General features: G+C 55.7%; 1 protein-coding gene across 8 annotated transcripts in view; it reads left to right on the forward strand.

The window, feature by feature from the left end:
* MICAL2 (microtubule associated monooxygenase, calponin and LIM domain containing 2) overlaps window positions 1–23,575 on the forward strand; it is a 196,734-nt gene that overhangs the window by 118,036 nt on the left and 55,123 nt on the right. For 3 of the 8 annotated variants that reach the window (XR_014795853.1, XM_084893502.1, XM_084893503.1), the window contains exons 22-27: window positions 5,726–5,833; window positions 6,895–7,081; window positions 8,175–8,263; window positions 10,009–10,111; window positions 12,683–12,742; window positions 13,734–13,965. Coding sequence is in view for 7 of the 8 variants with exons in the window: in XM_084893502.1 (XP_084749628.1) it covers window positions 5,726–5,833; window positions 6,895–7,081; window positions 8,175–8,263; window positions 10,009–10,111; window positions 12,683–12,723 (528 nt within the window). In the remaining variant the exon portion in view is untranslated. Of the gene's footprint in view, window positions 1–5,725; window positions 5,834–6,894; window positions 7,082–8,174; window positions 8,264–10,008; window positions 10,112–12,682; window positions 13,966–18,020; window positions 18,123–20,907; window positions 21,110–22,593; window positions 22,812–23,575 lie in introns of those variants that run through there. The other 5 variants (XM_084893500.1, XM_084893506.1, XM_084893499.1 and 2 more) reach the window with 4 other exon arrangements.

Genomic DNA, 23,575 nt, shown 5'->3' on the forward strand with positions numbered 1-23,575 from the left:
CCTGGCTTGTGGCTGAGCGGCGCTACCCCTGTGGGAGCACACTGGCTATCAAGGGACTGCTCCTGAGTTGAGCATCTGCCCCATGGTAGTCAGTGCACCTCATAGTGACTGGTCATTCTGCTGTTTGGACAATTTGCATATTGAGGTTTTATTTATATAGAATATTTCTATCTCTCGCTCTCCCTTCTCCCCTGAAATCAATAAAAATATATTTACAAAAAGAAGGAGAAGAAAATAGCCAAGGCTGAGATGCCCACATCTTGTCCCAGGCCAGCCTTTGATCAGTCTCCTCACCTGTTTGGCCTCCATTCTCTCATGTACAAGGGCATGATTCCTGGCTTGTGTGATGGTGAGCTGTATGGGTGGAAACTGGCATTTCTGTCATCAGCCTCACTAAAAACACTCCTCACGGAAGGGCAAAAAGGCTACTCTGAAGTGAGGAGTGCTTCCTGCTGTGGAAAAAGGTGAGGGCACTTGAGCATAGACAGACAGTGGCTCATGCTCGGGGCTAAGCCATCAGCCCACGCCTTGCTAGTTTCTGGCCAGCCCCTCTCTGGCTGGTCCTGGTCAAGGCCCTCTCTTGCCTCTGCTTTTCTTTTGACCTCAGGATGGCCTGGCTTGCTCACTGCCCTGTCGGGTCTGAGGACAGAGCCACCACACTTCCCCACTCTCCCTGACGTGGTTTCTGTAGGTATTAATTCCCTGGGTGATGGCAAAAGGCAGCTGCCTGGGTGCATGTGGGGCTTCTGGGTGTGACAGACGCTTCTTGTCAGCGGGATTGTCTCCTGTCACAGCATCACAGGAGGCCCTGGCCACGGCTTCCCCAATGGCTCTTCAAATAGCATCACACCGAGGGCACTCAGTGAGTCAATGAGGAAGCGTTCACTCATTAGATAAATATTTGTTGAGTGACAGCTTGATGTCAGCATCTCAGGTTCTTGAGATGCGCATCAGTGAGCAGGAGTTATGTCCCTGCCCTGATGGGACTTGCCTCCTAATAGGAGGGATAACCAACAGCTATATGATACAGAAGTAAGTTATGCCATATGTCAGAAGATAAGATGATACTTCCTATGGAAAATTAGCAGATAGCAGGGGCTTGGCATGCAAGGGGAGGGTAGCAATTTTAATGGGGTAACAGGAGGTCCTTCCTGGGAAAGTGAGAACCGAGAAGAAGCCACAGAACAGAAAACGGGGAGGAGACGAGTGCCCAGGGGTCCCAGTGTGAATGGAGGGAGGGCCGCAGATGGGGTGGGCTTTGGGATGGCCAACCCCAGGCCCCTGGCTACCGCCTCTAGAGCTTTTCTTCTTTGTTCCTTGTTTCTCTCCAATTTTTCTTTTTTCTTATCCCATCTCCTAAGCCAACCTTAGCCATCAAATGATGGTGTAGCTGGGCTGTCTTAATAGCATCCACCTTGTGTGCCTTTCACAGAAGTGTGGCTGGGAATGATGGGGGGGCTCTCGGAAAGGGCCAGGGCAAGTCACTTGCCCTCTCTGTGCTTTAGTTTCTCCATTTGCGAAAAGCACTCAGGTTGTACCTGATGCTCACGGAGCTTCCAGGGCTCGCTGTGAAGCCATTGTAAGCACTAAGGAGAGAATGTTGCCAGTTGTATGGTCACCCCGCCCCCCCAACTTCCCTCCCTCTCTTACCACACCCCACCATTGACTCTGCAGTGGGCTGTGCACATGCAGAATCCATCAGAGTGAGGTCTCCCCATAGACGAGATGCCTACCCCTTACAGTAGGTGACAATGTCATTCAGCTGGTGGGCCTCAGGGAGTCTCCCTCCTGAGAGCCTCCTGCTTCTTCCAACAGATTGCGGGCTTCTCTCGTGGCCCAGTGACCCGAGTCTCCCTCTGTACGGGGCAGCTGGGTTAAGGGAAGTGCACTTGGGAACTGATGCTAGTCTGTGGCCACTCAGGGCTGCCTGTCCCTGTTCCCATCCCAGTTCCCCCACACTGCAACTTTGCGGATCCAGGATAATCATCTCCTCATGGGAGCAGACGTAGCTGGACTGGCCATCAGGAGCACAAGTTACTCACGGGGACAGAAACCTGGGCCACCGACTGCCTTCAGACTACACAAACCCACCCTCTCAGGCGGATGTTCTGTCTTAAATTTCAGAGTGATACTGCTGGTTTTTGTTTGTTTGTTTAGTTTTGACCTGAACAGTTTCAGAGAATCTTGAGGCCTTCCCATTTAGGGCCCAGATTCTACCCCAGAGTCTTGTCTTTCTAGACCTTAGACCAGTGGTCGGCAAACTACGCGATCCACCTGCGGCTCTTTGGCCCCTTGAGTGTGGCTCTTCCACAAAATATCATGTGCCGACGCACACGTACTGTGTGATTGAAACTTTGTGGCCCGTGCACAGAAGCTCGTTTTCGACTCTCAAAAGAAATTTCGATCGTTGTACTGTTGATATTTGTCTCTGTTGACTAATGAGTTTGCCGACCACTGCCTTAGACTATGGAATCAAATCCAGTCTTATGTCCTCAGCACCACCAGACTCATCCATCCCATCAAACCAGCCCACCTGCAGCGTGTCAGCCCCCCTCACCTGTTAGTTGACTTCTTCATTTAAGAAGGGTGGCCACTGCCCCTCTGGCTTCTGCCCGGCTGCTAGCCATGTGCCCTCTGCTGAGCTATTGTTAAGAACAATGTAGAGGCTGAGTGTTTGCACAGCTGATCAAGAGGGACGGCCTCATGGGGCTGGGGACTGTGGTTAGTCCTCCCGGGTCTGAGAGCAGTGTGCATTGCAAAGGGAGCTTTCTCTCCCCTCCTGGGTGTTTGCTTTAAAACTGGATTTGCAGGGTTTACTCTAGAGCTTTGCATGTTTGCAGGAAGCTGGGCAGTCGCAGGCCGCAATCTGCTTTGGTCTCATCTGACACAGGATAGATCTCAAGGCTGCCTCCAACCTCACTGTCCTCCTCTCTGTCCCAGAGATAAACTAGGCAGCTCATTGGATGTGTCCTACGTGCAACCCAGCCGGGGTGGTTTCCCTGTGCAGAGTGCTGGTGGCAGGGAGGCAGGCTGCTGTAGGGAGAAGGCTATGGGCTTGGCGTCAGAGAACCGATTACTGCGTGACCTGGGGCGAGTCCGTGGGCCGCTCAGCCCTTCCTGTAGAGCGGAGATGACAGCGGCTACTCCTCGGGGTGATTGGAATAAGGCAGTGACCTCACGTGGTAAAAAAGCCTAAAGCAAGCAGTGAATGTGCTGGCTGTTTTCCCAGTGGAGGAGAATTCTAGAAGAAAGCTCGTTCACCTAAAATGCAAGTTGAGTCCTCTCTTTCTGAAGACAAAGAACTCACCTGCACGTTTCCATTTCCATCCTGGCCACTTGGGAGCAGTGCAGCCGCAGGGAGTTAGGGACTCCCAGAGCCACAGCTGCCCATGGCGGTAAGACCCACCCACAGGCCATGAGGGTTAGATGCATATGCTGAAGAGCACAGTGCCGGGCACCAGAGTCAAAGGCACAGATATGGGCTCCCACTCAGGGGGGTGCTGTCATAGCCCCAAAGGCCTGCCTGTGTCTCAGCTCTGAGCATGTAATATCCAGACCCCTTCAGGAAAGGGGGTCTCACCATGCCCTCCCTTCCCCTGGCATGTGGCTGAGGACTCGGCCCACTAGCCTGTTCCCTGCTGCTTCCCAGGCAGGGACTCCTCAGTGAGGATCATCCTTGCCCAGCAGGCCCAGGAGAGGTCCTTGGGCCCTGCCTGTGGAAACCTCCCCCTCTGGTGTCTCTTCCATCCCCACCCCACCCCCCGCTCCGAGGCCCTGGGAGCTTCCCTCTCACCCAGCCTGACCCCTGTGGGCTTTATGAGGCTCCCAGCAGGCCCGGTGGCCACAGGTGGCCCAGCTCTGGGGAGAAGCACAGCCTGGACACTTGGTATTCTTGGCTGAGTTCCAGGTCCAAGGGAGCAGGGCGGGGGTGGGGGGGTGGACATGACCATTGTTTGGAGACAAAAGGACCTGGGAGCCTGCTTCCTCCTTCATTCAGCGCATCTGCTCTGTGCCAGGGGTGGAGAGGTGACTAAGACAGGGTCACGACGTCAGGGAATGCAAACCAGAGAGGAGAGAGGCCGGCTCGGAGCAGGGCGAGAAAGGCTCCAACAGCCAGGCAGAGGCCATCTTATTCCGAGCCGGGAGTAATGGGATTGCTTTAGGAATGTCTCCCTGTGGAGATCTAGTCATCGTCCGCAGCCTCTGGCGATGGAGCTTGTGGCAGTAATTACATCCCCGTTAGAATCTGCTGAGAAAAGCCAGCCGCTCGTCCTTGGTGAGCCTCGTTGTTCTTAGCGTGCAGAGCCCAGTGAGGGCCGTCTACAGAGGAGAAAGGTCCCAGAACACGGACCTGTGAAGCTGCACAGACAGTGATGCTTTGGACTCACTAACTTGGCAGATGCCTAGTGTTCTTGGAGGCTCAGTGCCACAGGAGGCACAGCGCTGTCACCGAGTGGGAAGTGAATGCAACTGGGAGGAAGGGGCCTTCCTGGTCAGGTCTGGTCTTCACCCTGACATCCCCTGGCCAGGGGACTGTACAGTGCCCTGTGCTGTTAGAACCCCTGAGCAGGCTCACGGCTCACAGATGTGTTGGGACAACACCCCCAGCCACCACACAGCCCTCCGCGTGCTTCCTTAATTGCTCCCTAAGTCAGCATTACACGGGAGCTCAGCGATACAAAGTGCTTATTAGCTAAGTGGTTAATAAGGCCTCATTAGGGACTTGTAGCAAAGCCCCAGAAAGCACAGTCTCAGTCTCTGCCGACTCAGGAGGCCATGGCTGCCCGTGGGTATCCCGGCCTCACCACGGTGACGTTCTGGAGAAGCACACGGAGCCGGCCCCCACACTGGGCCAGGGGAGATGGCCACGCATGGGCAGTGTGGATGGACAGGGGGGTAACTCTGGCCTTCCCTCTTTATTCTAATATAAAACCAGAAAGTTCTTCCTATGCTGCAGACCCTCTCAGCGGGGTTCGGGGTGGGGCCTGGCAGGGGATGGAGCATCAGGCGAACAGCAGCCTGTTGCCCTTAGCCAGTGCACCTGAGCGTTTCTGGAAAGCAGGAGCCAAGAGTCTTGGCATTTGTGACGATTGCAGAGTGTGTGCTTGAAAGCAGAACCCTAATCTCTCCCAGGCCGGGCCAGCGGGGAGGGGGCGGTGACGGCCCGGCAGCTGCTGCTCCTGAGAGGGGCAGGCGTTGCAGAGTCGAGGGGCCAGTCGCCGCAGCCACGTTCTCCACAATCCCCCACCTACCCACCCCCAACCACAAACATGCTCTGGAGCGGCGGGTCCAATGTTGCTGTTAGGTTGGGGTTCCCTCAGTGAGAAGGAGGGTGAGTGTCCCTCTCCCAGCTGGTTCAGCAGCCCCTTCCGAACGTACATGCGGACATTTATTTGCTAAGTGACCTTGGATAGACCCTTTCTCTCTCTGGACTCTGTCACCCCATCTGTGCGCTGAGTATTGACTCCTGAAGGCCCCGCACCCCCAGTGGGTGCAGTTCTCCGAGTCACCAGGCTCCCCGAGGGTCAAAGGGCTCTGTTCTGTCCTTCGCTCCATCGGCAGTGCCTGTGCCCGCTCCGGGCTGGGTCTGCCTGTCGCAGGTCGCCGGGTGCTGTTTGCATGTGGGTGTGGAGCCCTGTCCCACATCCAGCCCTTCCCTGCTTTCCTTCTCAGTGCTAACTGGTCTTGCCTTGTCTCTGTCTCCTCTCCCTCTGCTCTCGGGTAGCTGACGGTAGGGAAAGTGTCCAGCGGAATAGGGGCTGCAGCCGAAGTCCTGGTCAATCTGTACATGAATGATCACAGGCCTAAGGCCCAGGCCACCTCTCCAGACCTGGTAAGAACGCACCCCTAGCGTCCCCCGCAGACTCCGGCCCTGGCCTTCCGGGGAGGGCACCCAGGACCCAGAGAGGAGGGCCTGGCCCTCTCCAAGGTGCCCCTTCTCGTGGACAGAGGGGGTGGGAATGGCCGGATCAGAGCAGAGGAAGAGGGAGGCTGCATATCCTTAAAGACAAACCACCCGGCCACCTTGGGGGTTGTTTCCCAAGGCCAAGCACCTTCACTGCTGCCGGGAGCTCAGCAAAAGGCCCAGCGAGGCCTTCACGCGGCCGGGCATCCCTTTCTGTCCATGTTTAGTGTCCGAGGAGCCCTTTGCATTAGGTTGAGAATTCAGTGGTGGAAAAACATTCCTTTTTTTTTTATATATATAATTCTCCCTTTCTCAGACTGATGGCCACTTCCTGCCATCCCCAGAGATTTGGGCTGACAATCCCTTTTGCTCCCTTTGGGCACATTCCCTAGAATCACTCAGGGTCACCCCCGTGCTCCCCTCCCCCTCCTTTTATTTAGGAGTTCGACTGGAGCCTGGTGGGCTGGGGGGCATAGCCCCTCCCTTTCTGCAGTTCTCTTGAACAGTTTTTTATTTTTTTTCTTGAACAGTTTTGATGCCACAATTTTCCCTGCCTGACTGAAGTCGCTGCAGGGGACAGAAGATGTAGAAAACATTCTTTCAATGACCTCACTCTATACCCGACAACACCTACCGCTGGGGCAGGCAGCTGGAGAGGGTGTCACTGGGCAGGCATATCTGTAAGAAATGCCCGCACCTAGCCCAGGAGACATCACCCCCTCCTGAAACCAGGGCAGCCCGGCTGGGGACAGGCCCCCTCCTCCGGGCCTGCCTGTGGCCGGCTGGCCTGGTACACACTGCACAGCAGCCCCTGCAGTTTGGGGGGCTCTGTGGGGCTCATTTCTTCCCACTCTCTTTGCTGCAGCGTCTGCAGTGACGTGAGCAGAGCCAGGACGTCCCCAGGACCAGGCCGGAATGTCTAACAGCCGGGCCTCTTGTTCCAAAGCTCCTAACACCTTGCTCTTCCTCTGGTGCCCTGTGCTCCCCAGGAGACGACTCGAAAGGCCTTTCCCCTGAACCTGGGCGGCAGCGACACCTGCTACTTCTGCAAGAAGCGCGTGTACGTGATGGAGAGGCTGAGCGCCGAGGGCCACTTCTTCCACCGGGAGTGTTTCCGCTGCAGCGTCTGCGCCACCACCCTGCGCCTGGCCGCCTACGCCTTCGACTGCGAGGAAGGTGAGCGCCTTCCTCCAGGGACAGCCCTGTGGGCTCCTGTCCCTCTGGAGGCTCTGGGACACCCAGCAACTCCCAGAGAGCTCAATGTCATGGGGAAAGCTTTCCAGGGAGTCAGGGTCCTCTGGACAGAGAAGCCACCTGCAGGGGGCAGGGAGCAGAGGGCAGGGGCAGGGGGCAGGGGTAGGGGCTCCGGGGGAGAGGCAGCGCCCACACCTGGTGGGTGCTGGCCCTGAGGGCACCTGCCGCATGCCGCCAGCTCTGTATATGTTTTCTCATTCGGTCTCACCGCCTTCCATCTCCCCAAGGTTGTGGAGACACATGCTCAGCAGCACACCGCTTGTGTTATACGGGTCCAATAGATGACAGCATGTGGATGGGAGTAGTATTGGTAATGCGGGCATTCGAAAAATAACCACCCATAGTAGCATCCGTTCTGACGAGGAGCTGATCAGAGGTCACGGGAGAAGGAATTGCACTCATTTGGGCGAGGGGTCGTTTTCTAATTTTCAGCCTTGGACATTTGCACTGTCAGATAAGATGACATTGCTCGTGACTTCAGACCTTCAAAGGCAAGTGCCAGGTTCAAATCTAGGCTGTGGCACTTCCTAGCCCCGTCACCTTGGGCCCGTTCTCTGACCTCCTGGTCCCTCAGTTTTCTCGTCTGTAAAATGAGGATACCAGTAGTACCTAGTGCCTGAGGTTGTTGTAAGGGTGGGTGAGTTCATCCTCAGGGAGCATTTAGAAGAGTGCCTGCTATACTGTGAGTCCCACAGAAGCGCTCCCTACCATTACCATTATCCCCATCGCGGTTGCCACTGACATAACAGTGAGCAAAGAAGGCTTTTCTGGATTCGCTGAGGGGTTCAACCCCGTCCCTCTGAGGCAGCAAAGGGTCCTGGGCCTTGAATCAGTGCCCCTTTAAGACCAGAGACAGAAGCCCCTTCCCAAGAGGGAGCTGCCCGGGGTTTGTTCCCGTGACTGCGTCGTCTGACCTGGACAGGGGTGGGCCCTTGGCTCAGGCCTCCTGTGGGTCTGACTTACAGGGGAAACACACACACAAAAACCACCTGTGTGTGCGCGTTTCTTTTTACAGGCAAGTTTTTCTGCAAGCCTCATTTCATTCACTGTAAAACCAATACTCAGCAACGGAAGAGACGGGCAGATCTGAAGCAACAAAGAGAGGTACGTTTTGCCTTGGAATAGGGAAGGGCTCTGGGCAGGAGGAGGTTTTCAAGGGTTCCTGCACTCTGGGCCAACATCTCTGGCCCTAGAAGGACCGAGACTCGTAGATGAGGAAGAGGGCTCTCTGCCCTGCTGTGATGGTGCCTTTGCCTCAGTCGGTTCAGAAGACCTGCAAGGTGTATCCCTCTGTCCTCCTCCCCCACGCCCCCCCCCCCCGCCACACCCCATCCCCCTGTGCCAACTCCCAGGTACATGGCTGTGCTGGCCTCTCAGGAGAAGCCCAGAGAGCTTTCCCATGTGCCAGGGATGGGGCTATTGGCTCAACCATGCAAAACTTGCCAGTTGTCTCCCCATGGTTGCTGGGCCCTGTCTTCTCCACGCCTCCCTCCAGCCAGCCTCCCCCTCCGCCCCCCACCAGGAACACTGGGCACTGTTTGTAGGGATGTCTAGTATGGGGCCAACCTTTGCTGAGGTTTCCAAGTCCTTTCTCAAGGCCAGTGGTCGGCAAGCTCATTAGTCAACAGAGCCAAATATCAACAGTACAACGATTGAAATTTCTTTTGAGAGCCAAATTTTTTAAACTTAAATGTCTTCTAACGCCACTTTTTAAAAATAGACTAGCCCAGGCCATGGCATTCTGTAGAAGAGCCACACTCAAGGGGCCAAAGAGACGCATGTGGCTCACGAGCCACAGTTTGCAGACCATGGCTCTCGGCCCTTGGAAATCAGCAACGTGATGAGGGACAGGCTTGTAAGAGTGCCCCCTCTGGCAGCTCTTAGCAAATACCTCCATGGGTTACCAGCCCTGAGCCACTACTGACAGTTTTTTCCACCCCAATAACGCGTTAATCTAAGCTCAATGCAGAAAAAATGGATAAGTTAATTAGATACATAAAGAAAGTTAAAGACTCACTGCCACTCTATCCTAAGAAAACCGTGATTTTGTGACAGGTGCTTCCTTCCAGACTTCCTCTGTGTAAGAATTGTATCTGGTCAGAATCCTACCGCTACAGTTTCCCATGACATTACAACTCCTTTAAGAGCATAGAATTGGGTGCCTATAAGATATGGTCAATAATTTATTTAGTGACTCCCATATTGTTGAATGTTCATGTTATTTAACACATTTATCTTAGTATGTTTATAGTGAACATCTTTGCACATGCATACTTATCCATATTTCAAATTATTCACTTAAGACAGATCATTAGAAATGTGATTGGAGTCAAAGGACGTGTGTTGTAAAGGATTGTGAGCCCCGTGATCAATCTGTCCCCCAGGAAAGGTGTGCCCATGGTCAGCCCCCCTTCGGCAGTGCATGGGCATGAGATTATCTGAGGCTGGTTCTGCCAAGTTCTATTGTAGATATTGTATAGATAAGTCTATACAACTGCTTGTCTCGTAGAGAGAGAGCGCACCGGAATAGGTTAGACTTTGTTGCTATAGTAAGCTCAAATGTTTTAAAATGTATGTTTATTGATTTCAGAGAGGCAGGGAGATGGAGAGAGAGAGAGAAACATCAGTGAGAGAGAATCATTGATTGGCTGCCTCCTGCACGCCCCACACTGGAGATCAGAGATCGAGTCTGCTACCCAGGCATGTGCCCTTGGCCGGAATCCAACCGTGACCCCCTGGTTCATAGGTCAAAGCTTAAGTTCTATTTTTATTGGCTCTCTCTGTCTGCTTTGCCAGAGGGTTCCTGTGTGAGAATCGTGAACTCACTGCCTCTCTTTGATGGTTCTCAGGAGGCGGGAATGTGGCCGGAGCACGAAGCCCCTCGGCAAGAACCTCCCACGGAAAGCTCTTGTGCAGCCGCTGCCCTGGGCCCCCCAACGGGCAGCCCCCCAGGTATCACCACCTCCTCCTTTAGGAAGGCGCTAAGCTGGCCTCTCAGGCTGCCCTGGGGCCTGCTCCACCTCCCCCGGAGCCTGCTTAACTGGATCCGGGGACTCCTGCGCGCCCTCGGCCTGCATTTCAGGGACAATGCTTACAACTACTGCTTCACGTACGAGCTCCTGAGCCTCGGGCTGCCCCTCCTGTGGGTGCTCTCCGAGGTCCTGGCTTCCATGTACCGGGAGTCCGAGGAGTCCCTCGAGAACATCCGCGACTGGGTACTCGGGCACTTCCCCGACAAGCTCTATTGATGGGCGCTGCCCCAAGGGCAGATGGCCACGTGTTTGCGAAAGCCAAAGAGCTGGCCGCCCGCGCCAGCCTTGTCAGGGTGCTGGGGCCAGCGCGACATGAAGGATGTTTTTACAGATCTGCATTTCTTTTATACCAAAGTGAACTGTATTTCTAGGTTTACATTTCAATATTTAATTTTTAATAATCCAAGAACAAGCATTTTTTTTTTTACAATGCGTGTTGAAATTTTGAAACACGGGTTAGAAGTTTATAACTGGTAGGACAAACCCCTTCCACACCCGTCAGTTGCAGTAATAGTCACTGCCTGCCACGTTACAGGTTTGGGCTTTATGTCAGCAAAAGTGAGCGTGCCATCTCCTAACCAGGGCCTCTCGATTTATGTACCCGGATGCCACATGTCAAGGGGAGAGGGGGGCAATTTTTTTGCAACATGGAAGCATACTCATGTTAGAAGAGAAGAGTAGGAGAATCATGTAGAATAAAGCGTGCAAAGCGCATGGCAGTGTGTAGCTGGCTGTTCTGTGTCCTCCCTCTGGGACTGTTTTGCTCCCTTGTTTTGATGTAAAATAGCAGCTTAAAGTTTCCCCCACCTCCCATCCCAAATTACAACCAAATGATAGAGAACCCTGGGGTTTAGTGCAGATTGCTACAAACAAGCATTTTCCCTGCCCACCACCGAGCACTGCAGAAAAGCCCATTGGTACCTGACCCTGCTGAGCCACATCGGGTCAGCAGGCAGCCTGGACCCAAAGCCCCCACCCCTGGGGCTCCCTATCAGGCCCCCAGCCCAGGCTGTCTTCTGAGCCAAGGCCCCTCAGGGTCCTTCCTGGTCAGGCTGAAGGAGGAATCTGCCCTCTCCGTCCTGTCCTTTGGGACTGAGGGCATCTGTTAGCACCTCAGGGTAATACTTCTGGGAAGCGAGCACTACTTGCAGACATGCTGGCTGCTTAGCCACTCGAGCTGGCAACCCGGGCATGTGCATATTTGGTCAAAGCAGTCCAAAACCATTTTTTTTTTCACGCTGTCCTAGGAAAGGAATGCATAAGACCTCCAGAGAGAAGGTCCCCTGTGTCTTGATTGGCAGGGAAGGCTGGGAGTAGAAGCTGTGCATTGACTGATGCAAAGAAATATATCCTATTAGAGGGGCAAAACCAAGCATTGGCCTACCTGCATTCTTCCCTCTGGGCGTCCGGAGGAGGCTTAAGCTGCCCGATCCACGCTGCCTGGACATGCACAGCTGCTGGGTCCAGTGGGACAAGGGAGAGGCTGACAGAAAAAGGCCCCTGCCCTGCCCGGTGTAGCTAGAGTTGCCAAGCCAGACACACCTCCACGCATTGTCCCCCTAAAGATCTATCTCCTCGAGGCCATGTGGGGATGGAACCAGGTGAGGGTTTGGAGCCGGAGCTCCTGAGGGCTTGGAGATGGCCCGTTCCTACAGGCTGAGAAGGGGGAAGGCATTTCTACAAACACTTCCCTGAAGTCCTCGGGGAGAACGGGGGATGGCTGAGGCCACGCCCGTGGGGACCAACACCTCAGTCCTGTGGGGCCTGTTCTCAGTCCGATGACTTGCATTGTGTTTTCCCAACGCTGTGCTGGGATTGTCACGTTCAGCGTGGCGGGAGAAGCCCTCGAGTCACTGTATGTTTGATTCTGGAAGGTAGGCTCTCTGGGTCCCGCCCGTGAGAACACACGCTCAGCGGTGTCACTGTCCCCGTCAGCGCAGGGCAGGCCGAGGAGCCTTGTGCGGGTTCCGGGAGCCACAGTTAGAATCGCCGAGAAGGTCATGGGTGGCCGTAAAGGGACATGTTTGCATTCCTCTGGTGAGACAGGGTGTGCCTGTCAGTCTGTATGTTCTACGACTTTGAACCTTCCTGGTGGGCAGCACCGAACACACAGTGGATCCCAGGCAGAGGGGGTGGGGGGGCGGGGCTCTAAGCCTCCACAATGGGTTCAAGAGCGACTATAAGACACTGGACACTGGAGTAAAACCGGGGCCGAGAGGACATGGGGGCCATGGGTGCAGATGCAAACCACACGGGCCCACTGCTGCAGGGATGGGCTGCGCACCACCAGGAAGGTTCCCCTGTCCGGAGCAAGCCGTGAGCGTGTGGGGGAGTGTCCCCGTTGTAAACGATTGCCTTGTTTCCCTTGATTCCCACGTCTCCTCTCGTTGTCGGTCGTTTTCCTTTCCCCCTCCTCCCCCACCCAAAAAAAAAAAAAAACTAAACTCTCGTTTCTGTCTCTCTCTTTCCAACCTTGCACTGTGGCCGTCAGTTCCTTTCAGCCTTCCAGTGCTGCACCCACTTCTTGGCTGACACACTTCTGCTATCTGAGGTGACTGGTTTCCTTGCGGATTTTCAGAGAGTGGGGCTGACTAATCCCTACGCCGCTTTCCGCACCGTCCTCCCGCCGCGGCCTTGGTTGTGCTCACTGCAAGCGTCTTGTGTACTAACGACTCCTTGGGTGGCATGGTGGGCGAACAGCGTGGGGCGGAGTTCAGCGCCAAAGCTGTTTCCGACTCCACTGACCTGGGAGCCGGCAGCCCGGCCCCGCCAGGTGCGTGCCCACCTGCCCCTCTGTGGCTTGCGTGCATGCTTTGCCGGTTGCACTGACCAAGCCAAACCAAACCTCTGACTTTCCTGGGAGGGTTGGCTCTGATGGGAGACAGTGCCGTAGGGGGGCTCGGTCACCTGTGAAAAGAACACCTCTGCCTAGGAGCCTCTGAAAAAGCTCGTGCATACCAGCTTCAACTGGTTCTGATCTGGAGATCATCGATGTCCTTGATCAAAACCAGAGGCCACCCTTTTCGGAGGGATGAAAGCAGTACGCCCAGCTTCCTCACCCGCTCCATCCACACTCTGCCCTTGGCCACACACCGCAGTTTTCCTAGCACGCCCCTTCCCTGCTGCAGCCTGCCCCACGGATGCTAAGTGTTGCCGTGGTGGCTCTCTCTTACCTCGCGTGGCTCACAAAGCCGCCGAGGAGGCAGAAGCTGCCCGAGAGCCATTGCGCCCCAGGCCAGGGATGGCCTTGAGAAAGGATTCAGTCCACCCCAGGCCTGCGGCGGCCAGGTTCTGTCTCATCCCCCAACCCCCAGGCCTGCTCAAAGCTGCTCTCTCTGCTGACTCGTTCCCTGGAGCAGCAGGACAGTCCAAGTGCCAGGCACCGCAGGCCAGGGCCTCAGGTCTCAGGCTGCATGAGGCATCTGCCCCGCACGTGGCCCCGACACGCTGACCCCGGGCCTGGCTGCCCCGCCCTGCATGCTGCATCCCTCACTGCCCCCGTGCAGATCCCAGTCATTGCTCTCTCTCATCTTCTCTTGCAGAGTCTCCCTCCCTTTATAGAGTGTCAACCAAAGACTTCCCTCCCCTCCCCCAGCCCCCTCGTCAGCTAGCCTCCCCTCCCGCCCCCCCCCCCGCCCCCAGCGCATGTTTGTGACCCTCCGTGGTCACGTCCAGTGCCACACCGAACCCTGTATTTTGCACACAGCGAACGATGTTTAGCTTTATTTATGGTATATGATGCTGTAAATGGAAATAAATGTGGTTCTTTATAAAGCTCCTCGTTTCCTCTCTTCTTTGCCATGGAAGCTGCTCAGACCTGGAACACGGGCATTCGTTGAGGGGGCCGGTCTTCCCTAACCTGCCGGTGGGGACTTGCACACGTGGTGCCGAGGGGCTCTCTGGGGCTGCGCTGGGCACTCTGAATGTAAATATTACCTGGGGGTAATATTTGGAAAAGGTCACCCATGCTCCTGGGCCCCGCTTTGGGATCTCCTTCTTGAAAGCTCATGGCACTTTTCTGCTCTAGATGCAGGACATAGCTGGTGAGGATCAGTGTCACCTCAGCCGCTGGGAACAGACTGGCTTAGCAGCCGCGAGCACCCACTTTCCCAGGCCTCCGAGCCTCAGACCTGACGTGCCCATGTGGGTTCCTGTGTAACAGAGGCTGCTCTCGGCCGTTGTGTGCCGATTCAGCTCAGTGATGGGCAAAAGGTCAGAAGGAAGGAGCAGGCGTTGGTTTGAGGATGGCAGTGAGCATGGCAGGTGTGCTCATCCCGACAAAGGGCCATCTGTGATCCTAAGAAACCTGTCCTGCCCCCAAGGCTCAAGGACTCAGTGTCTCAGGCTGCCAGCTCCGCTCACAAGGCCACTATGAGGTGCTGGTCTGACTCTAGGCTGTCCTTAAAGGAAGGGTTTCCTGCCTTCAGACGCCTGGTCCCCAGCCTCCCCAGGGTGGGAGGCCTGCCGGTGCCAGGCTGTGGGCAGCTGAGCTTCTGACACTGGTGTGAAACTCATCTGTGAATCCACGGGCCCGCGTGCCTCTCAAGGGGCATTTCTGGGGCCCGGGGCCTCTCACCCAGCGGCAGATGCCTGATGCTGCCTTCAGAGCTGCCTGGGGTCGTGACCGAGGTGAGATCCTCTTACCCAGGTGAGATCCTGTGCCCTTCCCACGAAAGAAAGGTGTTGGGGACTAAAGTCAGGGGCTGAGGTAGGCAAGTAACTCATTCTTTTAGTCATGTCTCTGTTTGAGTATTGTCTAGGCATACATAGGCTGGGTCCAGCAATGTGGCCGTGAGCCACACAGACCCTGCCTCTGCCTGCACCTGGGAATGTGTGTGTCTTGGGACTGTGTACCGGACTTGATTTGTCTGGTTCGTTTGTGCTTGTGCACCCGCCTGTTTACTCCACTGACACCGAGCATCCTCGGCATGCTGGGAATACAGCAGGGGGTGAACAGACAGAGGTCCTCACTCTCATGGAGCCTAGAGTTTGCCTTTGACTTTTTTGAGTTTTATTTGACGTTGGGTTAAAGCAACATTTTCCAAAAGGTGGCAATAGAATACAGACTCCAAGAGGTGCTTTGTGAATAAAGGGTCCCACAGGCACCAAGTTTGAAAAATGTTTTATGCTGGTCAGGCCAGTCCTCGCTCACCTTCGAGACCCACAGGTGTATTAGCATGCTCAGGCCTATGGGGAGCTCTCTGGAGGAGACGTTCACTCCATTCAGGTGGGCTCTCCCTTGCCTACCTAAGGAGCGTTTTCCTTTGGGGAGTTTTTGTTTTGCCTATTACACTTTACATAAGTGTTTAGTAGAGTATTTGTTCTTCCTGAAACATTATATTAAAAACTTGACATCAAAATAAGTAAAATTAAATAGACTTGAGTATTGATTTGATCTTAGGGTGATAACTTTCTAAGCCTTAAGACCATGGACAGAAAAATTACATAGAAAAAAAACACACAAATCTGATGATATCCACTTTTAAAACTCAACATCCTATGTAATAAAAGGGTAATATGCAATGGAGGACCCCCCAGGTCACTATGATGCACACTGACCACCAGGGGGCAGACGCTTAACACAGGAGCTGCCCCTGGGGGTCAGTGTGCTTCCACAGGGGGAGCACCGCTCAGCCAGAGCCAGCTCATGGCTGGCCAGCACAGCGGCGGTGGTGGGAGCCTCTTCAGCCTCCACAGCAGCACTAAGGATGTCCAGCTAATGGGGAGTGGGCCTAAGCCGTTAGGCCCTACGGAGCAGGCCTAAGCTGACAGATGGACACCTACTGAGGAGTCCCGGACTGCAAGAGGTGCAGGCCAGGCTGAGGGACCCCCCTCCCCACAAGTGCACAAATTTTCATGCACCAGGCCTCTAGTCTATACTAATAAAAGGTAATATGCTAATTAGACCAGACATCCTTCCAGATGCCCTTCCAGACAAAGCCACAGTGGCAGGGGCTGAGGCAGAGGTGGTTAGGGGCAACCAGGCAAGCAGGGGAGATCAGTTAGGGAAGATCAGGCTGGCAGGAGAGGGCAGTTAGGGACAATCAGGCCGACAGGGGAGGGCAGTTAAGGGTGATCAGGCAGGCAGGCAGAGGTAGTTAGGAGGGATCAGGCAGGCAGGCAGAGTGCTTGGGGACAATCAGGCATTCAGGCTGGTGAGTAGTTAGGAGCCAGCAGTCCTGGATTGTGAGAGTGATGTCTGAATGCTGGTTTAGACCGGATCCCACAGAGGGTCTAAACTGGCATTCGGACAACCCCCAGATTGGAGAGGGTGCAGGCCAGGCTGAGGGCCCCCCTCCTGCACGAATTTTGTGCACCAGGCCTCTAGTATAACAATAAAAATGAAAATCTTTAATAGGCAGTCAGAAGGAGAAAGCATTCTGAGTTAGATGTGATGACAGAGAAGCACATAGCTACGGTACTTAACAAAGTTCACGCAAAGCAGGCACTTGGCACAGTCATCATTGATCAATGAACACGTTAAGCGCCCAGCCTGTTTTGTCTTCCAGACAGAAAGAATAGTGTCAGTCACCAGTGATCAACATGGCACTTAACGTGTTAACATTTGCTGATTTAAAAACCCCATGTTAAATGGGCAAAGGCCATGCAGAGACCAATCACAGGCAAGCAGATTAAAAGGCAAATGCTAGGAAGAAGAAGCAAGCATTTAAAAGGAATGTGAACAAATTATGCTGTGCCCACTGAATTGGTAAAGAAAAAAAAAAAGTAAAATAGATTGTGAGAGAGAAAAAAAAATGCATGAACTTTAGTAGCTAGTATGGAGTACAAATCCATGGGACAGTCTTTTCTGGAAAGCAATATGACAACCATTATTAAGATCCCTAAACGGGCTCTGACCTCTCGGCCCGGGAACCCTACCCCAGGGGACTGGTGCTAAAGGAATAACCCAGCCAAAGAAACAGAATAGTAAGCAATGCCAGTGGGCCAAGCAGAGCAGGTGGGCTGTTCCCCTTGGTGTCTGTGGACTCATTCCCATGTCCGGCTTTTCCTTTAATCCCTGACATAATTCCTGCCCAGGGCCAGCTGTGATTGACAGCATTCCCTCGCTGCCAGGCACGGGGGCCCAGCTCTTCATGTGCAGCATCTCGTAAACGCTCCCCGCTCCGGGCCACCTCCAGGCTGGTGCCAGGGAGGGGAACTAGAGCTGGATCTTCCACTGTAAGGGAACAGAGCGTCCCGTGGGTCCCAGCCAGGAGCCAGGTGCTGCTCCAGGGCAGCCCTGGCACACGAGAACAGCCTGGACTCTGACTTCAGCCTTGGTGTTGGCTCAGTGGCGTGGGGTTTTGTGAAGGTCATGGCGGTGAGCAGCCCGATCAGGCGTGCATGGCAGCACCACCTCTGGTGCTGAGTTCCAGGTAGCACTTCCCTGGTTTTGTGCAGCCGGCGATGTCCCGGAGGGAGGCTTTCTGTAGGTGTTGTAGGTCAGCAGGGGCTTGGAGCACCCGATGAGGCATCAGTATGGGGACACACTGGAGACAGCATCTGCTTTTCTCTAGTTTTCTGATCTCCCAACCTCCCTTCAGACACCCAGCCCCAGCCCTGGAGCCCCCAGCCCTCCCTCCACCTGCCAGCAGGACATTAAGTTTGGCTTTAGTTTTGTGGTGGCCTCTGTTTGATGATGGTCTGGCCACTGTAACTCAGACCTGCTCTGTTCCTGCTCTCTCTCACACGGTGTCCCAGCCACACTGGGCTCCTCTCTGTCTTAGAGCCTCTGTACTGTCCCCTTCTGCCAGGAGCGCCTTTCCCCAGCATCCATTTGGCTGATCCTGCCCTTCAGTCAAATCTTTGCTCCCTTATCTCCCTCCCAGGGAAAGCTACATTTGACATGGCTCCCTGCACCCTCGGCGCTCCTGACCCGCCCATCCTGATGAGGCAGCTTTTCCATAACTCTATCGCCTCCAACCTATTATGTAAGTCACTTATTGATCGAGTATATTGTTTGTTTATGTTTCTCTCTTGCTAGGACGTAAGCTCCTTAAGGGCTGGGGTTTTTGTTTCTTTGGGCCATTCATACCCCGGACAGGTGGCACGTGCCTGGCACAGAGTGGGCCCCGGTGAATATATGTAGGGTTAATGAAGGAATGGCGGGCCTGCCTCCCGGCTGGACTTCAGACTGGGCACCTGCAGCAGGAGGTTTTATGGGCATTGGGTCACAGCTCGGGACGAAGAGCCTGGAGGTGATCGGGACATTGCCTGAGAGTCTTTGGGTTGATCGGGAGAAGGAAGCTTTGATTTTGCTTTTTTTTTTTTTTTTGCCTTCTAAGCTGCATGAGCTTGTTTCCTAATATGTAAAATGGGGATAATAACAATACACAGGAGATCATGCCCCCCCCCCCCCCGGATATGGGGGTGGGGTACGGGGGGGTGGGGGAAATGGCAGGGTCCTGGATTGGGTAGAAGCGGGAACAATTTCACCAGCAGAACCGGGACAGGGGCCCTCACCCTGACTCTGAAGCTGGGGCCTGGCCAGGAGAGGGCCCGGGACCCGGCTGGGAGTGATGTTCCCCAGGATACGGCCCGACTCTGCCTCTGCAGTCTCTCTTCCCCCAGGAGCAGGTGGCTGGCCAGAGCGCTGAGCGGAGACCGAGGTGCTTGGCTCTGAGCAGACCTGCTTCCCCCGGGGAGGCCCAGGGCAACTGGCTCGGGAGCTGCTGGGTTGTTCTCAGCCCCCACCCCACCTGCCTCCTCCCTGCAGCCCCAGCCCTACAGAAGTGCTGGATTCTCCCTGTGACTGACAAAGAGCAGACCCCCGTCCCTGGCCCCTCACCTGGGACCGCTTCATGTCCCAGCAGTGGTCCTGGCTCAGTTACTCTCTGGACTCGGCGTTCTTCCACTCATGCAATGGAGGGGACAGTCCTGTCCTTTCCGGGTGCCAGGATGAGGGGTGACGGACGTAGAGCGTTAACAGGCATGAGGGCACTGGGTGGTGACTCGCGTTCCCGTGTCATTGCCATTAGGTGACCTCTGTCCCAGCACCAGTGCCCTGGAACCCGCACTCCTGGTGTGCGTGTGGACAGGGCCCCGGGGTGAAGAGAGGGGTCTGGATGTAAGGCTTGAGGAGCGGCACTGAACCCCAGAGACCCGCTGGGAACAGGGTCAGAAGGGGGGATGGGCATGTCCCCTTTGGGGCCTTTAGCCTGGGCAAGGTGGTGCTCGGAGGAGGCACCAGCTTCCTGTCTATAGTCTCCGCCTCCCAGTGCCCACCCCCAACCCTCCACTGACATTGGACTCTGCTGTGAGAGAGGCTGTCCATGTCCCCATCCGTCCAGAAGCCAGGAAGCCACTATGAGCCCTCACCCTGTCTGACCTTCAGCCCTGCTGGCAAAGCCAAAGCTCCCTGGGAGGAGGAAGCAGAGAAGCAGATGCATGGGCTGCTCTGCGCAGGGGTGACTGGGGCCAGGGGTCCAGTGCCTCCGCAGCCTGGCCCAGGGTGCCTCTGCCTGCCGCCACCCATCCCACCAGGCTGCCCTCCACCCCTCACTCTCCTCTTCCTCAGCTGCACGTTCTCGGCCTGGCGGTCCCCTCACTGGTCTCTCTCCCTCTCACGGGTCTGCAGCCCAACTTCTCATCTTTCTACGATGCAAACCTGACCCGGTCAGTCCCATCTCCAGTTCTGCAGTCGCTGCCCTTGGCGTGATTGGCTCTCGCCGAGCCATTCAAGGCCTCCTTTGGTTGATGGCAGTGCCATTGTTTCCCACTGGCTTCTCTGGCCACAGGGACTCACGGTCTGTCCCCTGAAAGGGCAGCTTTCCACGTAGCTTTGCTCACCGAAGTCTGTCCCTGCAGCACCCCTCTTTCCCTCTGTGTGTGCCGAGTCCCCCAGCCCCAGCCTCGTGAAAAGGGTGCCTTCCACACAAAGCTTCCCTGCAGGGAAGCCGGGCCTCCCTGCCCTCCCGCCTTGTGGCGGCTTCTCGTGTAGATGGTCCACTGATAACGTGAGCACAGAGCGTTGTGAACACGCCTGTCTCCCTTCGGAACAGAGAGAGAGCCCTGAAGGCAGGGACCACGGCTGCCTGGTCTCCAGCTCTCCATCGTGCGCCTGACTCTCTCAGGTGCACGTGCCTGTGCTCAGATGTAAGCCAGGCACAGCGCCAAGTCTCTGCTGCAGACATTCTGCGTAACAAGCCTCCACGCTCTCAGCGCCTTGTAGCATCTCTTGCTCTTGCCCGTGGGCCTGGGGGCTGGCTGGGTGGGCCTGGGGGCTGGCTGGGTGGGCCTGGGGACTGGCTGCATGGCTCTGCTTCAGGCTGCAGGTCTAGGGGTGGCCCAGGCTCTCGTGGAATAGCCCAGCCTCCAAGCCACAGGTTGGCTCCAGGTCTGTGTCGTATGCCCACAACTGGGGACCAAGGCGGAAGGGGCAGTGGTTATCTGGAACAAGCTTTTCTTATGGCAAACAAGCAGGAGTGAGAGTGTAAGCAGGCAGTATTTAAAAAAAAAAAAAAAAAAGGCTTATTTAAGGCCACCAGTCACACTGCATCTACTAATTTCCACTGGTCAAAGCAAGCCTCCTGGTCAACTGAGCAGGGAGACCCACCCACCTACTCCAGTGAGACACACTGCAAGGTCAGAACAAAGCACAGCTCTGTTCCAGGGAGGGAGGGAAGGACCAGGGACACACGAGCCCTGCCCGAAGCCTGCCCAGCCTCTGCAGGGGGGCAGGTGCCTGCAGGGCTGTCCATGCCTCTGTCTCTCTAGACCCTCTTCTCTCAGCAGACGAGCCAACCTCCCCCAAGAAGCCCAAGAGCGTCCCGCAGCCAGAGCCCGGCGACGTGGAAGGCGAAGCCACCTCTCCCCTGCCCTCCGAGTGGACCTCCGTGAGGATCAGCCCCGGGGAGGGCGTGGCTGGGCAGGACGTGCTGGCTGTGCGTGTCCTGGTCACCAGTGATGACGACAGCAGGTATGCTCAGGCCGCTGCAGGGTGAGGGCAGGATGGGTTGGGAGAGGGACAACATTCAGAAGCTGGTCTCCTCTCTGTTTACGTGCAGTATGACCTCCTCTGTAAAATGGGGACAACCACAGTACCTGTCTCATCGGGAGTTGTCAGATCAAAGAATTAATATGTAAATCACGTAGAGCAGCTCAAACTAGCTCAAGTGACAAAGGCAACCACATTGGTCCATCTGATGGAGAAGGTAAGGTTGGAGCCAGGGACCAAGAGCTCCTTGCCCATTGGGTACAGCATCCACCGAGAGGCCATCTCCATCGTGTGCCTCCTGGCTAGGCCTCTGCAGTGGGCACCACCCACGTCGCAGGCCCACCTCAGGGCTAACTGGTGAACAGGACTGGGAGGCCATGACCCATGGGCTTGCGCAGTCCGGTGGATAGACAGTCTAGCAAAGCCCGCAGATGGATGAGGGGCAGTGAGCTAATGAGAAGAAGCACCCTGGGTGTCCATATAGACAGTAAATACATTTATTGCCTAACGTGTCACTGCCCAAGGGGCTGCACTCCTGCACTCTCTCACCCTGGGACCTGCCTGGGCTGTCCTCCATCTGCGGACACCTGCTTCCGCTCCTCTGCCATTTGACTTCCTGCTGGTCGTGTAAGACCCAGGTTCCATACAGCCACTTCCCACCCCAGGTAGTCCTTCCCATCCCCACCCATTCCTGGGGAGCAAGCAGTAGTCCGTGTCTGAAGGTTTAGGACAAGCTCATTTTGCCCAGAGAGCTTAGCAGCATGCCCAGGATGGGTGAGGGTGAGGGAACCAGCCTCCACGCCAGGACTTCACTGCATATTGGCTGGGCTTCTCCTCCTGCTCGGACCCACACCCGTGCCTGAGACCATGGCTAAGGCTGCCATGAAGCAGCACAGCCTGGGTAGCTCAGATGACCAAGACTTACTCTCTCCGTTCCAGAGGCTGGGGGTCCAAGGTCCAGGTGTTGGCAGGGTTGGCTCCTTCCAAGGGTGTGGGAGGGATCCAGGCTCCTCTCCTTAGTTCATATGCGGATGATGATCCTGTTCTGGGGACATTTTCCTACCACGCCTGTCTGGGTCCTAATGTCCTCCTCTTGGAAAGGACACCAGTCCCATTGAATTAAGACCTAGCCTAATGTCCTCATGTTAACTTAATTACCTTTGTAGAGACCCTACCTCTAAATGCAGTCATGTTCCATGCTAAGGGTTAGATGGGCTCTCGGTGGATGCTGTACCCAATGTGCAGCTCTGGGTCCTCGGTACTTAGTATGAATTTTGGGGAGCACATTGTGGCCCTTAACAAAGCCTGAGGCTGGAGCTGGGTACAGAGAAAACTAACCATCCCCGCCACACACACACACCCTAGAACCCATGGTCTGCTGGAGGCAGTGGTGGGCAGGGCACGATGTGGGTTTGGGGGTGACTGGCAGGGCTCCCCAATCATCTGCTCTCTCTCCCCTCCCCCAGCTCTGATGCGGAGTTGAACTGCAGCAGCCACAGCAGCGAGGCCTCCAGCATGGAGCCCTGTGAGGAGAGATCCCAGCAGCCGGACCCCCCAACCCCGCTGGAGCCCCTCAGCCGCCACATCTCCCTGAGGGAGCCCCTCAGCCGCCACAGCTCCCTGAGGGAGCCCCCGAGCAGGGCAGCCTCTGCACAGGGCCCCGAGGAGCCCCAAGCTCTGCATGGTGAGCAGAGAGCCTGCCTGCCCAGGGACAGGCTTGCTGGGTCCCGGGATGGGGAAGGAGCAGAGAGCCCCACAGCCAGTTTTACCTGTGGAGGAGCCTGAGACAGGAGATACGACCCGCAGGCTCGGGAGGCAGTGGGGCTCGAACTTTGGGGGGCTGGGGTGCACGTGCAGGTGACCCAGGCCCACCTCCTTCATCATAGGAATCTCACATAGGAAGGTGCAGGGGCCCAGCTGTCTCTGTGTGTCACAGGCAGGCAGAGATAGGAGGCCCGGGCCCTCTTGCCTGCAGTAGTCTCCTTCTGCCTCCTTTGCATCTCCTTGGGGGCCCCCCAAGGAAGAGAGGTGGGCTCTGTGCAGCTACTTGGGGCCAGCACAGGGCCAGGGCCATGCTAGGACTTGTGGCACACAGCAAAACTACCTCCATAAGAATAGAGGCACTTTCACTGAGTGCCTGGAAGGCAGGGGTTTTCCCATACAGGGCCCCACTCACCCTCAGATGGCCCTGAGGTAATTTGAAGCCCAGTGTCCAGCTGAGCAAATGGCCTGACTGCCTCCTGAGGTCTCCCAGCTAGTGAGCAGTGCAGCCCCAAGAAGAAGTTGTCCTTAGAAGCCCAGGGTGTTGCAATAAAGGTGGCCTGGAATGAGTGGTTTGATTCCTCTGTCAGCAGCAAAGGGATCCTCTGGGTGGAAAGAACAGGCGAATAGAAACTTGCCACTAGCAGGACCAATGGCCTTGGTGGCCCTGAGAGAACGGGAACTCTA

This window comes from Pipistrellus hanaki (genome assembly GCF_964339955.1).
Source record: "Pipistrellus hanaki genome assembly, chromosome: 9".
In the NCBI taxonomy this organism is placed as follows: Eukaryota; Metazoa; Chordata; class Mammalia; order Chiroptera; family Vespertilionidae; genus Pipistrellus; species Pipistrellus hanaki.